The sequence below is a fragment of the Eschscholzia californica genome, unplaced genomic scaffold, assembly GCF_041429995.1.
Source record: "Eschscholzia californica isolate CP2 unplaced genomic scaffold, dmEscCali1.0.p SCAF_3, whole genome shotgun sequence".
NCBI classification, from domain to species: domain Eukaryota; kingdom Viridiplantae; phylum Streptophyta; class Magnoliopsida; order Ranunculales; family Papaveraceae; genus Eschscholzia; species Eschscholzia californica.
The window spans coordinates 4,563,933-4,580,342 of NW_028238420.1; the positions used below are offsets into that span (position 1 = coordinate 4,563,933).

Here is a 16,410-nt window from a genome sequence, read left to right on the forward strand (position 1 = left end):
TTTTTTGGGTTTGGCTTAGAGTGTTGAGATTTTGATCCACTCATCAACATTCAACTTTGTTATTTAGGTTGAGATTCAATTATTTAGTGTTTGATCTTTATTAGGTTGGTGTTTGTGTGTGAAGACATTTAGTACTCTTTATCTATAAATGAATATGAAAATTAAGTGCATAAATATGAACTTAGGTTACGTGGAAGTTACTACTTACGGTATCTTTCATTCTCGATAAGATATGGTATTTGTCATTACTCATTGTTATTATGAAGATCAAGAACATCAAAATCTAACTCTTATTGATGTGTAATATCATCCTCTTGTTCGCCAGTCGTCTTCATTATTAGCTTATTTTCTTTGTTCTTCCCTTTCTCAAGATAGTAGAATTTTTTGTTCTGTAATAACAAAAATACCCAATGTGAACTCTTATAAGCTTACCTGTAATTTATAGATAGGTTTCTTTTTTTGTATTTTTTTCTGTATCAGGAAACATTCAACTAATGTTTCGGCATGTATTCCCCTTCTTAGACCAGTTTACTCCTAGACATAAAATATGGCTTTTGTTTAGAACTTCTTTTAAAGGAGCCGGACTTTATGGTCGAGAAGGGCACTAGTTACATTCATTAAACATTTTCCATTGCTCACACATTCTCTGGCAATAAAATTGTTGGGTTTTAAGCCATGTTTAGTTGGACTTTATGCATCTTTCATAATCAGTAGGCAGTTATCATGCTTATCACATCTTCATGATGTATCAATACCTTGTAATGACTAACGAATATCATAGTCGATTTCTCTTTAAAAAAAATGGTCCTGAATTAATGACGTAAATTTATTGCTAAAACCCCCCAAAAGCGTCTTGGGAAATTTTAAAAGGCCCCCCGTTTTTGTTAAAAGGCCCCCCCGTTTTTGTTAAAAGCGCCCCTCATTATAACTCATTTGGTTATAGGGCCCCCTCTACAAAAGAGCACCTCCTTCATCAATATTTGACCTAACGGCAAAGTTAACGCCGTTAGGTCAAACTTAACCCAAGACCGGTGATGTTGACCACGCCACATCATCATCTTCTCCGGCAGGGTCGCCGGCCGGCCAAACTTCCGGCAGGGTCGCCGGCCGGCCAAACTTCCGGCCGGCGACCTTCAAAATTTTTTTTTTTATTCTCTCTCTCTCTCTCTAAGAACAAAAAAATTTTTTTTTTTTTTTTAAACTCTCTCTCTCTACAGATCTAGAGAGAGAGAGAGAGAGTTTAAAAAAAAAAAAAAAATTTTTGTTTTTAGAGAGAGAGAGAATAAAAAAAAAAATTTGAAGGTCGCCGACCGGCGACCCTGCCGGAGAAGATGATGATGTGGCGTCGTCAAATGATGTGGCAGAGAGAGAAAATGAGATGGAGGAGAGAAAATGTGGGTGAAATACACCTTTAAAGGGGGTTTTTTTCACCCATTCAAAGAGGGGGGCCCTTTAACCAAGCTAAGTCAAAGGATTTTTACTGAGTCAACGAAATCATAGGGAGGCCTTTTAACAAAAACGGGGAGGCCTTTTAAAATCTCCCAAGCGTCTTTGTATGTGTGCAAAATTGTTTGCAATCCAAATGTGACTCCAAACGGTGGTCAAAAGCAAACCCAATAGTGACGCTGAAAGTGTCCTAAAAGCATGGCTTACATTGTCGCCAAAAGTGACCTTACGAGTAAAAATGTCCCCAAAAACATAGATGAAATTGCCCCAAAAAACGTTACTAAATTATCCCAACTCTCGGTCGCCCTAGCTGACCCAAAAGAGTTGCCCTCAAAGCAACCTGCAACCCCAAAATCTTTAACTATTCTATTCCTCTACTAATGAATGACCTCTTCCTGTTGCTAAAAACAAACTTGAGCTTAGGTCATGTACAATGAATGCAAGAAAATAACATACTTAAAGCTAAAAGATATAACTACTCAAAATGAAAACACGGGTCCGTGACCTAAAAAATTCATTTGCAAGAATGGTAAATTCTCAGATCACATAGAATTTGCAGATAAATTATACAACCCATAATCTAAATTAAATTATTCGTACATACCTAAAATGGTTCGTGAAATAAAAACAAAACTACCTGCTTAAAACTTAAATTATAATTAATAGTAGAAAACTGTGCTGCCTCCGTCCTAAGTTCAGTGTTCACTCGGCCGAAAAAATCTTTGTATATTTCATGCTTCAGAATCCTTGAAGTTCAGAGATCGATATCAGTTTGCCAGAATTCCTGCAGGATTTTGCATCTTGTCGATCAATTTTATCACGCTGAAGATGTAGAGTTGTTTTCTCCGACAACCCAGTACTGTTTGACAACAACTAATATCTTCTCAGGAACTAAGGGGCCATCTTCATGATCAACCATCTTTGAGCTCCATCTCATTCCGCTTATTATCTTCTTGACTTTCATTAGCACGTCAACTTCGTCACGGAATATCACGGATCCTTCTGGTCGAAGAATTCGATCCATCTCCAACAGAATGTCCTCAATGTTACATCTGGTTTAAAATCTCATATCAGAATCAATTGTCATAATAAAAGTTCATAGAAGCAGACAAAATTTTAAATATCAGTCCGAACCATCTTTGGGCACTTCAAGCCACTGTAAACCCTACACGATATATGTATATGTTCGTATAGGCTTTCCAATTAATGGGTATGAAGACGTTTTTGGCAATTATTAGTCTATAGAGTATGCAAATCTGAAACTCATTGAAAGACTTACACGTCTTTGTACAAGCTGAAAACGCCGTTGGCATGAATGAGATCATATGTTCTTGGGTATGTCGAGAAACCTTCGCACCTGAGGAAAAACTTATATGAGAACTAGAAGTTTTAAGCGATTCAAGCATGAGAGAGAACGATAACTTGCTAAGAAGTCTTACCAGTCATGATATATACCGATTAATCCTCGTTCGTAAATAACTCCAAGAGTGTTTTTATCAGCAATAGTTGGTACAACATTCATAACCCATAATTTGGAAGATTCAATTGCAGCTGCAAAACTTCCCAATCCTGCATTCATATCCATAATGTTTCGATACCTTCCTGTATCAATGATCTTATTGATTCTATTATAAGCTTTCACATGCTTCTTCCACAATTTGTTGTCTTCCTGATATGCCTCGACAGAAACTCCAGGAACAGATCCACTAGCTACTCGTGGAGGAACAGCATAGAGCCTTTGAGGGAATGGCTTCAACTCTCCGCCAGCAACTTCATCTCGGCTGTTAACCTCAGGATAAGGAGTTATGCATGTTTCTAGCTTTTTGTACCTATACCATTCCAAAAGTCATTTTCTGAACAGTTAGATCAAGGAGACAGGAGAAACCGAAAAGGGGCAAATACTGAGAACGCAGCGGCTTTCAAGGGCTTACATTATATATATATATATATATATGAAGGCTCGAGAAAATATATCAGTTGGCGGATATTATCGAATTAGGAAAGTTAAAGATGCTGAAGACCGTACGCATTTTTCTGATACGCTTACAAATATAGAGATCGTGACTGATCAAAAATAGCATTGAACCATCTCTGCTCTCGGCAATCAGCAAACTTCTTGCCATTTAACAAATAAGATTACAAATACCCGAACCCTATTACTTCTCCAATTAAATAAGAATTTTTAACATTTAACGAGCATTCAGATGCAAATATAACGTTATATTAACTACGAGTAGCCCTAATATATTGATCCCTGACCACCTTTAATTTTATTGGTTCTGTTTTACTTGGCCGATAAAGGTGAAGTAAAATGTTATTCACAACATTGAACAGATTCGCGTATGATGAAATTTCCGCTTTAGACTGATTTAATATTAGCAAATTAGACATCGGCCACAGTACTTCCACATAAAATTATATGGAATATAAACTTACCAAACATCATCTGCATTTGTCAACTCACACATTTCCTGGGAATCATCCCTTCCGGGACATGACTCGCCATTAGCTCTCTTTCTCCAGATAGCAATTTCACCCTTCTCATGCTTCTTTTCCCAACAAAGTTTTTTGGCCATCTCCTCAATTTTCCTTTGTTCCTCCTGAAGTTCCTCCTTAGGTCGCTGCCATGAGCGGTAGTTGGTCTTCCAATTAATGGGAGGACCAGAAAGTACCCAGTACCCACCAGGCCTGAGAACTCGATCAACTTCTATCATGTACATACCATCTGAAAAGACAAAGATGTTCAGAACAGGTCCCAAGAAACAGTTCAGCAGTAGGCAGTCTATAATCTACAGGACAAAACTCAAAATTCAAAAAGAAAGGGCTAATGACCAAAAGTTGGCCATGGTAGTAGTTTCTTTCTTTAAAAACAGAAGAAAGAAACTGTAAAAGACTTACCATTTGCTCCCCATGGGATTAAGCAACGTGAACAGTGAGCCATATCAAATGCTCTTGATGGGTAAGGAAGCTTTATGGTTCCGAACACACCAATAACTGCAGGCACACCTCTTTCTAAAGCAAATTGCACTTGTGCCTCATGAGAGTCCCTCGGTGCAAAAGACATTGCTATTACATTCCGTTTTAGAAGGTAAGCACCCCAGCTGGCAACCTAGTCAATTTCAAGTGTTCAGTAGATCATACAGATTACAGAAACAAACTTCCAAACATCAAACTGATGTAATCAACACCGACAATAGTAACTATTACATTGAAGAATAAAATTGCGAGCAATTTATTATCCATTGAAGGAAAATACTGCAAATTTGATTGAAGAAAGATAAAGAGTATACCCCACAGCCGGTGTCGAGTGCAGTTCTGACTGTACCATTTGCAATTGGGATCACGGCCGCGAGTTGATTAATATAGGTATCTGCTCCTTGAGGAAATTGAGTTCCTCCACCTGGAAACCTAAACACATTGCCCTCATACTGAATCCAATTTTGAATTGCTTTCTCAACCGTCAAGCTCTTATATGGAGCATTAGCATAAGGTACATAATCACGACTCTTTGGCCACGGGAAAGGGGTCACGTATCCTTTGGGTGCAGGAATAAGGCAATGCAGTTTTTCTTCCTCTCGAGGACAATGCCTTTCTCTATAAACCATATTATCTCTAGGGAAGGTCATAGCTCGCCTTTGATCTTGGCAAGGTGTGTAATCAATATACTTGGCAGCACAAGGCTTAAAATGTTTAACTTTTGAATCAGATAGATCAACTGTTGCTCCAGCTTCACCACCATGATGGGTCTCGAAGGTAAGATTAGGGATGATACTGCAGTCCGTTTGCTTGGTGATCTTCTCAGCTATGCTGTCTCCCTTCCCAAAACCACTCCTCTGCCATGCACCCAAAATGTAGAAAAAACAGCACAGACCAATTACAACAAATATGGAGGCAGAGCTCCGAATCTTACTATCCTTTGGGTTCGTTTTCGCCATTATGCACCTGAAACAATTCTAAGTCATTTTAGTATAGTTATGAAGAACTGGAAGTTCACGTACAAGTTATTATCAATTTATGCCTAGTTTATAACCATTTATGTATCGAATTATGATTGATTTTGTAGCTACGATTAGTAATCGGAACGCCCGAATAGTCAATTCAGAAAAAGATAAGCTTCTTGCAACAAAAAAAGAAAGCAGATCAGCTGGATGCTACTACAAACCATCAGTCCCTAGATTCCTCCAATTTAATGAATTTAACGCTTAACTGAATGACATCACTAACAAGGGTTTCAACCCTTCTTTCGGATCTGTTAGACATAAAACAGGAGTAGACAAAACTCCCAGATCTGATGATCCGTTCATTAAATTAACAACAAGATCCAGTAAAAAGCAAAATGTTACTGAATTTCAACATATACTATTTTAAGTGAAGGCCAAAGTTTACTCTCTCAGGTAATAGTAAAGAACATTAAGTGTTAATTACAGAAAAAAAAAACATAAAAAAATAGAATGTCTATAAATAAGTCAGATTTGAGTTCATGTGAGCTACTTTGGGTACAGCAAAATCACTTAATCACATGAAATCAAAATTCTATAAGCTTGATTTTCCTTAATTCTTTGCAGATTAAGCATAAATAAGCAGCAAATAGTAACACAAAATTCAAACACCAGCAGCTCAAGAAAAAGTATATCTAATTCCTCAAATATCTTATGATAATTAGCATTTCATTTTTCCATTTATAAACGAGATAATCACGATAATATAACAGATCGATCTTTCAGATCTCTTACCAATCTAAGAAAAGAGAGTCAGTCAATCACTTTTATATCCTCCAAAAAAAAACCTAACTTCTGATCATAACAGTGTGAACTGTTAAAGTAATATATCACTTAGTTTCTCTCTCTCTCTCTCTCTCTCTAGGTGAAACAAGGAATTAGGAAGGAAAATATCACTTAGTTGCTCGATCCGATAATCTTGTATATATAAACCCTTGAAACCCTAGTTTGTTAGGAGGAAGAAGATATGGAGTATATATATAAGAGAAAATAACAGATAGAGAGAGAAGTGATATAAATGAAGAACCTTTAAAGAGCCAGTGGTGCTAATAACGACGATGAAGACGAAAATATTAAGTGAGAGAATGAGCAATAAGGAAGGAAGCGCGTTTGCTCGCTACTTTTTCTTTTTTTTTAGAGAGAGAATGAGAGGAATACAGAGTATAAGATGGATTTCTTCAACAAAAAAAAAAAAAGAGTATAAGATGGATGATTATATATGGAGATGATATTTTTGTATTGAGAGACATTTAGAAATGAGTTCGTTCCCATTTTGGCCCCCAAAAGATTAGCTAATGGGTCCTTGAAGATGACTTGCTTTCAAATGGCCCTTCTTTTTATTTTTCAATTTTTTTTTTTGGGTTTTTTTATTGTCATTTTAAAATAATTCACTCCACGTCCTATCTCCTTCTTTCAACAAAAAAAAAAATGTCTTTATCTCCTTTTTTTGTCGGAGAGGGGTAATTGTTAGATGTCCAGCAGGCCATCAATCAGCAGTCCTTCATCAAAGAAAATATTCTTCCTCTCTTTAGTTTCTTCCTTCCACCCTCACTACAACTAGTAGTCCACGAATATCATTATCTCTCTTTTCTTTCCCTCTTTTATTTTCTTTATTTTCCTTTTTTTTATCCTACTTTAAACTAAACTCAACATATTTAAAGAGCAAAAAAAAAATGATTGTGATGATGGGCAGCCGACAGTGATGGTTGAAGGTCGAGATTATATAAAGGAAGAAGAAGAAAAAAAAATCTGATGAAGGGCTTCCGAGAGGTGGACACTCATCCACCTAATGGCATAAAAGTTTCTTTCTAATGACATTTTTTAGTTATAATCAATAGTTAAAAATCAAGTATCATAATCAATTGAGAGTCGTAAAGCTACACTAATTATTTCTGCGAAAGTTACTTTAATTCTTGTATGGATCAGTCGTGTCAAACGGATCGGTCAAGGTTGACCCAGCCTGGCCCAAGAAAAAACAACCTACAGGGTCATACCGACAATAAAACAATTGAACTAACTCGGGCCAAGCATGTCTGTGGGCAAGCTACGCCACCTGAGAGTTTTTTTTTCTTTTGTTTTGTGTTAATTTCGTTTTGGCCTCCAATTTGTTACCAAATCACCGTTTTGGCCCCCAAAAGTGTCCTGCAGTTCGATTTGACCTCCAAGAAAGTTTCTACTTTCCAGAACTATCGTTGGGGGCCAAAATAGAATTATTTCAAAAAAATTAAAAACAAAGAAGTCACACACCACCTCTATTATTTCTCCTCCACTTCACCTTTTTTTTTTCTCCTCCATGTCATTTCCTCCCTTCCACGGCTCTACCTCACCTTTCTTCTCCGACAAGAGGTCACCGGCCCACAGAAATTTCGGCTGACGACTTCACCCTAAAAAAATCTCTATCTTCTTCTTTTCTCCCCCTTTCTCTCTACTTCCCTCTCTCTCTTCTTCCTCCCTTCTCTCTATTCCTTCTCTCTGAACCTCCGGCGAAGACTCCCCTTCGCTAGAAGTTTAAAGAGAGAGAAGGGAAGGAAGAAGAGAGAGTGGGGAGAAGAAACAGATGGAAGAAGATGAGAGAAGAAGAAGAAGAAGAAGAAGAAGAGAGATAAATTTCAAAGTTTTTTTTTTTTTTCAGGGTGAAATCGGCGGCCGAAATTTTTGACGGTCAGCGACCTCTCGCCAGAGAAGAAAGGTGAGGTGGAGGAGAAGAGATGAGGAGGAGGAGAAAAGATGTGAAGTGGAGGAGAAATAAAAGAGGTGATGTATTTTTTTTGTTTAAAATTTTGGGTTAATTCCGTTTTGGCCCCCGATTTGTGACCAACTGGTCGTTTTAGCCCCCATAAGTGTCCGGCAGTTCGTTTTGGTCCCAAGGGCCAAATTTTTGACGAAATTATCCTCGGGGGCCAAAATAGAATTATTTCTGAAAAGGGGTAAAAACAAAAAAAAACCACATCACCCCTTTGTTTATCATCCACTTTACCTTATCTCTCCTCCATTATACCACCTCCTCTCCACCTCACCCTTCTTCTCCGGCGAAAGGTTGACGGCCGGAATAAAAAATTCCGGTCGGCCACCTTTACTAAAAAAAAAAAAATTCTTCCTTTCTCTCTCCTCTTCTTCTTCCTCCTTTCTCTCTCTTCTTCTTCCTTTCTCTCTCTTCTTCTTCCTCCTTTCTCTCTCTCTTCTTTTCTCTCAATCTCTCTCTCTCTCTCTAAGCTCCCCTTCGCCGGAATTTCTGCCGGCGAAGGGGAGCTTAGAGAGAGAGAGATTGAGAGAAAAGAAGAGAAAGAGAAATGAGGAAGAAGAAGAGAGAGAAAGGAAGAAGAAGAAGAGAGAGAAAGGAGGAAGAAGAAGAGAGAGAAAGGAAGATTTTTTTTTTTTTTAGTAGAGGTGGCCGGCCGGAATTTTTTATTCCGGCCGGCAACCTTTCGCCGGAGAACAAGGGTGAGGTGGAAAGAGTGATGTGGTAAATGTTAGATGAGGTGGACAAAGAAAAAGAAAAAAAATAATTACAGAAATGCCATGGGGGTAGAATTGGGAGGTTTAAAAAAATTTGGGGCCATTTAGGAATTTTTTGGGGCCAAAACGAACTGCCGGACACAATTGGGGGCCAAAACGGCCAGTTGGTCACAAATCGGGGGCCAAAACGAAATTAACCCTAAAATATTTTATGAAATGATTCTATTTTGGCCCCCAAGTGTAGTTCTAGAAAAAGTTGAAATTCTATTGGGCATTGGGCGCCAAATCGAACTGTGGGACACTTATGAAGGTCAAAACGGCTAGTTGGTCACAAATTTGAGGCCAATACGGAATGAACCCTTATTGTTTTCATTTTATTTTTAATGTAAAGTCAGAAGCAATGTTAACTTTTTATTTGCGAAACATTTTCAAACAATATTGTCTAACGATGTTCCTACTAACTTTACAAAAAAGTGATTGAACATAAGTTTTACTCGACTGTTTTAATCTATGTTTTTCATCGAATATAAAAGGTTATGTGGTCGCCCCTATATAGATGGATAATTGTTCCCTCCTTCTATGTCAATTCCAAATAAATGGAGTTAAGTTGATGACAGCTCAACCAACCGTAGAGTAAGTTGTGTAAAGACATTTTTTGTTTCATGTTTTGGCCTTCACCGAGCTATAAGCCTTTCTAATAAGGAAAATAAATTGACATAAAAAAAAATAATTCACTTCATGTCCTATCTCCTTCTTTCAACAAAATTAAAATGTCTTATCTCTTTTTTTGTGGGAGAAGGGTGATTGTCAGATGTCCAGCAGGCCACCTACCACCAGTCCTTCATCAAACAAAATATTCTTCTTCCTCTCTTCAGTCTCCGCCTTCCACCCTCACAACAACGAGTAGTCGACGAATATCATCATCTATCTTTTATCTCCCCCTTCTATCTTCTTTTTTTTTCTTATTTTTGTATCCCATTTTAAACTAAACTCAATAGATTTAGAGAGCAAAACAAAATGATGGTGGTGATGGGCAGCCGACAGCGATGGTTGAAGGTCGATATTATATAGAGGAAGAGGAAGAAAAAAAAATCTGATGAAGGGGCTCCGACAGGTGGACACTCATCCACCTAATGGCATAAAAGTTTCTTTTTAATGGCATTTTTTAATTGTAATCAATTGTTAAAAATCAAATATCATAATCAATAGAGAGTCGTAAAACTACATTAATTATTTCTGGGAAAGTTACTTTAATTCTTGTATGGTTAAGTCGTGTCAAACGGATCGGTAAAGGTTGACCCAGCCTAGCCTGAGAAAAAACAACCTAAACGGTCGGACTGCCCGTGAATACATAACACTTGAACCAACTTGGCCAAAGCATGCCTGTGGGGGGGTTACGCTACCTGAGAGCTTTTTTTTTCTTTTTTTTGGGTTAGTTCTGTTTTGGCCTTTAATTTGCTACTAACTCACTGTTTTGGCCCCCAAAAATGTCTGGCAGTTCGATTTGACCCCCAAAGACCAAAAAATTTTAACTTTTCTAGAACTACCCTTGGGGGCCAAAATAGAATTATTTCTAAAAAAACTAAAAACAAAAAAGCCACATCACCTCTTTTATTTCTCCTCTGCTTCACCTTTTTTCTTCTCCATGTCATTTCCTCCCCCTCTACCTCACCTTTCTTCTCCGGCAAGAGGTCACCAACCGACGACTTGATCCTTAAAAAAATATCTCTTCTTCTTTTCTCCCCCTTTCTTTGTCCTTCCCTCTATCTCTTCTTCCATCCCTTATCTTTATTCCTTCTCTCTGAACCTCCGACGAAGGGGAGTCTTTGTCAGAGGTTTGGTTCACCAGATCTATGAAGGTCTGGTGGACCAGCGAACCAGACCTCCGGCGAAGACTCCCCTTCGCCGGAGGTTTAAAGAGAGAGAGAGAGAGAGGATGGAATAAGAGAAAGTGGGGATAAGAGAGATAGGGAAGAAGAAGAGAGAGAAAGTTTTAAGTTATTTATTTTTTTCAGGGTGAAGTCGTCGGTCGAAATTTTTGTCAGTCTGTGACCTCTCACCAGAGAAGAAAGGTGAGGTGGAAAAGAAGAGTTGACGTGGAGGAAAAAATGTGAAGTGGAGGAGAAATAAAAGAGGTGATGTGGTTTTTTTCGTTTTTAATTTTTTCTGAAATAATTCTGTTTTGGTCCCCAAAAGATAGTTCTGGAAAAAGTTGAAATTTTGTTGGGTCTTGGGGGCCAAATCGAACTGTCTGACACGTATGGGAGCCAAAACGGTGAGTTGGTCACAAATCTGAGGCTAAAACGGAATGAACCCTTTTTGTTCTCATTTTTTTTAATGTACAGTAAGAATCAATGTTAACTTTTTTTTGGAGAAACATATTCAAACAATATTGTCTAACGATGTTCCTATTAACTTTACAAAAAAGTGATTGAACATAAGTTTTACTCGACTGTTTTAACCTATATTTTTCATCAAATATAAAAGGTTATGTGGTCGCCCCTATATAGATGGGTAATCTTTCCCTCCTTCTATGTCAATACCAAATAAACGAAGTTAAGTTGCTGGCAATTCAACCAACTGTAGAGTAAGTTGTGTTAAGATATTTTTTTTTTCATGTTTTGGCCTTCACCAAGCTATAAGCCTTTCAAATTAAGGAAAATAAATTTGATAAAATCTTAAGTTGAGTTTAAAAAAGGCCAGCGCTTTGGGGAAAGCTAAATAGTTTTCGGGGTGTGAAATTTTAAAGGGAATATGTAAAATTTTGAAAAATTTTCGGGGAAATATATTTTATGGGGAAATTTTCCACCTCACCTCTCTCTCACCACCTCACCTCTCTCTCTTCTCCAACAAGGTTGCCGGCCGAAATTTTTTTCCGGCCGGCGACTTTTAAACCTAAAAAAAAAACATTTTGCTCTCTCATCTCTCTCTAAAACTCTTTTCTTTCTCCTCTTTCTCTCCAGATATAGAGAGAGAGAGAGAGAGATGAACAGACCTTGAACAGCTCTGTTCAAGGTCTGTTCCAGGTCCCGGCCGGACCTTGAACAGATCTGTTCAAGGTCTGGCCGGGACCTTGAACAGGCGATCTAGACAGAGAGGAAAAAAAAAGAGTTTTTGAGTGAGAGAGAAGAGAATTTTTTTTTAAGTTTGAAGGTTGCCGGCCTGCGAATTTTGCCGGAGAAGACAATGAGGTGGCAAAGAGAGTGAGGTGGTGAGAGAAAGGTGAGGTGGAGAGAGAGTGAGGTGAGGTGGAGGGAAGTGAGGTGGAGGTTTTTATTTCCCTCTAACAACTTACCAAATAAAATTGTCAAACAAAGTTGACCAATTTTTGACCAAGTCTTCACACCCCGGAAACTATTTTGCTTTCCCCAAAGCGCTGGCCTTAAACAATTGATGGCACTAATAATAAAAAAAAATAAATGGATTAATATTTTTTTACCCTCAATTTGTAAAAATTGACCCCCAATTATGTTGTGACTTCTTTTTGGGCCCCCAATTTGTAAAACTCGAAGTAGATTTTGGAGTGGAAATAGATGGTGTGAGATCGAAAATATGATTTTGTATTAAGCTAGTGGCAGATTGTTAGACAAAGAATCAATCGAAGGTGAGAAAATAAAGTAGAGGAAAGAGATAAAGATAAAAGGGCAGAGGTGGTGGTGATGGCGTTAGAGTAACGAGAGAGAGAGAGAGAGATAGTCTGCGGTGGAGAGAGAAATCTAAGAAAGAAAAACAAATTAGATGATAAGAAAAAGATGAGAAAGAAATCTACAGAATTGCCACCAGAGAAAAATAGTTAAGTTTGACAAAATTTAAGGTCAAAACGAACTACATAATATAAGGTAGTCAATATATGGACAACTCATTTTCTTATGTGGACAAAATAATTTGGGGCAAACAAACTTAGTTGGGGACAACCTAATTAAATGGTCCAAAATTAACTCCTCGTCTTTTCTTTTTCTTCATCCCCATCACCATCTTCACCGATCAGAAGATGAAACATTTCTAGCCATCTTACAATGGTAGATAAGGAATAGCCAAATCTTGCAAAATCCTAGAAGGGAAACGAAATTCATTGAAAGAGAGAATATAAACGAAATCAAAGAAGGTGTTTACCGAAAAAACAATAAGTTTCAGCAAGGAATTCAAACCCTAAATCAAGCGAATGAGAGTAGTTTTCTTCACGGCAAAAGCAACCCCTCGTTTCAAACCAATGAAGGTTCTGTTAACAACAAGAACCCTCGTGAATCATTAAATTTCGTCATCAAGAACAAAGAAATCAACAGATTTCTTAAAAAACAAAAGTGGTAGAAATCTGATTATTCGATCAGAAGTGACAAGTAAAAGAAGAACTCATGCTCCATTTTTAAAGGCATTCAAATTAGATAAATACCCAATTCTTAACTAAAACCCTTATTTGAAATCAATAGAAATTAAAAGAACATAAATTAGGGTTTCGCCTGGACAGTCCATCACGGAAGCGAAGATCGAAATAAAGAGAGCAAGAAGAGAAAATGGTAATTGCCGATGAAGATGGATTGCCGCCGGTGAAGGACGGATTATGCCGGTGAATATGGTTTCACGAAGAGTAGGAAAATATAGTCAATTAGGGTTGCCTCCTCTAATTTAATTATCACAAACTAAATTTACTTCCCACCAAATTTTGTATGTCCACTTAAGAAAAGTTGTTGTCCGTCTATTGGTGGCCTAATATAATTGGAAATCAAATCGAGCAGTTGAACACTTATAAGAGTTAAAAACGATCAGTTAATCACACATTAAAAACTAAAAAAGAATTAACTAGGGGATAAAGCGGAATTAACCCATTGGAAAAAGAAATAGGGAGCTAAATTAAAAATTCACACAATTAAGGGCTAAAATATGAGGGCAAAAGCAAGAATTCGCCCAAAATTAATTACGGTACTAGTATTTTCCAGATGGCGATACGGTACGCCATCATCAGCGCCATTATTTCATTATTCCTGTGGGACCTACTTCCTACCTAGATATTTCTACTTTTTCCTCTTGCTTCATTAATTAGTCATTAACACCAAGATTTATTTCCCAGATTAATTAACTTTAATTAAGAAATTTTAAACTGATTACTAGTACATACTTATTCTTCTGAAAAATGTTTTGAAGGCTAGATTTCATCAGCCCACTAATCAACGGTTGGGAAAGGTAAAATGATTGACCGTGTGGGCCCATTTTGAACGACTACGGTTCAAATGGTTTTTAATCCAACCACCGACAATTACAACTTTAGTGTCAGCGTGATCTACTGGAGAAATATTTTACTCCAAAACCAAGTACTATATTAAAAGCTCACACTCTCCTTACACTCAATAACCAAAAGAGAAACAAATGAAAAAGGGGGCTGCTAATGGCACCCTGAAGAGATACTATTTGTGTTCGGTGTCGATTCGCTCCCGTATGGAATAGGAGAAGGGCCCAACTGCCCCTTCCCTTTCTGCCGTAATTCTTCTTCTTCTTCTTCTTCTTCTTCTTCTTCTTCTTCTTCTTCTTCTTTTCCTTGTTCAACTTTGGTATATATTTTTTTTTTTTTTTTCCTATAACCCATCAACCATAATAATAAAACACTATAATGAAATACATAAACTCAAAATGGAATTTATAAACTCATCATTAAAAGATACGCAAATCCAACACCGATTTAAATTGGAATCGATATTTGTCTTGTTAGATACATAAACTCATCGTTAGAAGATTTAGGTGGTCACTGTTTTTTATTATAAAAGAAAGCAAAAGAAAGAACTATATCGAACTGGTCCAAGCCTCCAAGGTCTTGCTTTGGCTTTCGAACGACTCGATCCCTGTAATTTACACCCGGGTGTTAACAGGTGTTTAGGGTCAAAGGATATTGACTAAAGTCAATCTATTCTTCTGGGTGCTACTACCAATTTGGACGGGGGCTTTTAACTGGCCCCAATGAAAAATGTTATAGAACAAGAAAAAACTAAGCAAATTTCAAGTAGAATGTTTTCAATAGTTCACTATTAATCATGGTAAGCTACATAAATTAATGTTCATAATTTATCTAGTTTTTCTTGTTCTTTACCATTACTCGAAAATACTTCATTTCTTATAACGTTCGATTATGGGTGACTTCTGGTGAATGTGGTGATGCCCAACAAAAAAGTGAAAATGAAACCAAAGAAAAAGAGAATTTTTTAATATTTTTTTGGTTGTGTACATGTATCCCTTAGCAAATAATGGAAAATCCAGCTAAAGTAGTCGGCAAAAGTAGGGTGGCGACCCTACGACCAACATCAGAAGAGATCGAATATTTGGAGCAAAACTTTAATTTTGCCACTCAAAAATATTTTTACTCCGCAATTTTTTCTTGTTTCATTGAGACAACGGTTTTTGTCATACCAACTTATACTCCTATGATTTATGTATATCAAAACACTAAATTATGCTTCACTCTTGGAACAATTTGGTATGGTTTTAGGTAATTAAGTGATCTTTTTCTTTTGCATGGGATTGATGGAGCATCACAGTGGGATTAATTGTTAAGTTGAGAAATTACCTTAAGCCAAATGTTAAACTCATTATTATATTACTTTACTTAGTGGATATCAGTGATAAGCATGATCTAAACTTTTAATTTAATATTATAAATAAGAAAACACTGTCCCACTAGATTGTGACATAAAAAATAATATCTTAAATCTCAGACCGAGATTGAAATTTCCTATCAATAACCAAACTCATGCCCATGCGCCCTTTGAAGAATAAGCTCCATTAAATATTTATTAAGGATAAGTTGGAATGGAATCAATGCACTGGGGTATAATACTATAATTTAATAGTTCTATAGAAGGTTTTCTAGTGATAACCTAACTAGACAGGCTAGCTATGTAAGAAGTGACATTTGTTATGCTCGACCTATATGATTTCACTTTAATGTTATTTCAGAAAATATCACCAATTTCAGAGATTGGATTCTACAATGAAAAGATCTAGAAACGGAAGCAATAAAACTCTACGCGAAGATTTTATGGTTTTTATGGAAAACAAGATGTGAAAAATGCTTCTCGTCAAAGGAACAAACCCCCATGCAGGTTATTATCAGAATCAAGGGTACTACAACTAGCTCAAGTACAAAAAAGATTATCATAGCGAACAACAACTAGATGAACTGGGTTCCACCAGAAGCTCCGTTCATTAAAATCAATGTTGAAGCCTCCTTCACCTCACTTTCGGAACTAGTAGGCATTGGATGTATTATGCACGATGACAAAGCAGATTTCATAGCAGCCTTAGGCCTTAGCTAACACAACCAGGGGACAAATCGCAGAAGAATGTGAATGCCAAGCAATCACGTGGGCCATGCAACGGGCAGCAGAGTTAAAAATCCAACACATCCACATCGAGAGTGATAATCTGAACTTGATTCGATACCTTCACAACAACAACACCTCGATCCAATGGCAATCCGGAAAATATATTGACACTATATCCAGCCTCAGAGACAAATTCGAAAGCA

General features: G+C 37.2%; 1 protein-coding gene across 2 annotated transcripts; it reads right to left on the reverse strand.

The window, feature by feature from the left end:
• Positions 1-1,947: 1,947 nt before the first annotated feature.
• LOC147547843 (putative methyltransferase PMT2) lies at positions 1,948-6,755 on the reverse strand. Of its 2 annotated transcripts, none has more exons than XM_086672541.1 (7): positions 6,472-6,755; positions 4,737-5,388; positions 4,345-4,555; positions 3,883-4,171; positions 2,886-3,275; positions 2,726-2,803; positions 1,948-2,498 (listed from the first exon to the last, which is right to left on the reverse strand). In XM_086672541.1, the coding sequence occupies exons 2-7, from the start codon at positions 5,379-5,381 to the stop codon at positions 2,264-2,266; spliced, it is 1,848 nt and encodes a 615-aa protein (XP_086528667.1). In that variant the 5' UTR covers positions 5,382-5,388; positions 6,472-6,755; the 3' UTR covers positions 1,948-2,263. The 2 variants fall into 2 exon arrangements, with proteins under 2 accessions (XP_086528667.1, XP_086528668.1); XM_086672542.1 differs by having other exon boundaries at positions 6,180-6,749.
• Between the last annotated feature and the right edge of the window lie 9,655 nt (positions 6,756-16,410).

Bases quoted from the DNA above. Each gene is read 5' to 3' on its own strand.
- LOC147547843 (XM_086672541.1), bottom strand. From the start codon at position 5,381: ATGGCGAAAACGAACCCAAAGGATAGTAAGATTCGGAGCTCTGCCTCC. The intron at 4,172-4,344 runs GTAAGTCTTTTA...TTGTCTTTTCAG, and splicing joins AATCCCATGGGGAGCAAATG to ATGGTATGTACATGATAGAA. The intron at 2,804-2,885 runs GTAAGACTTCTT...GTTTTTCCTCAG, and splicing joins ATCGGTATATATCATGACTG to GTGCGAAGGTTTCTCGACAT.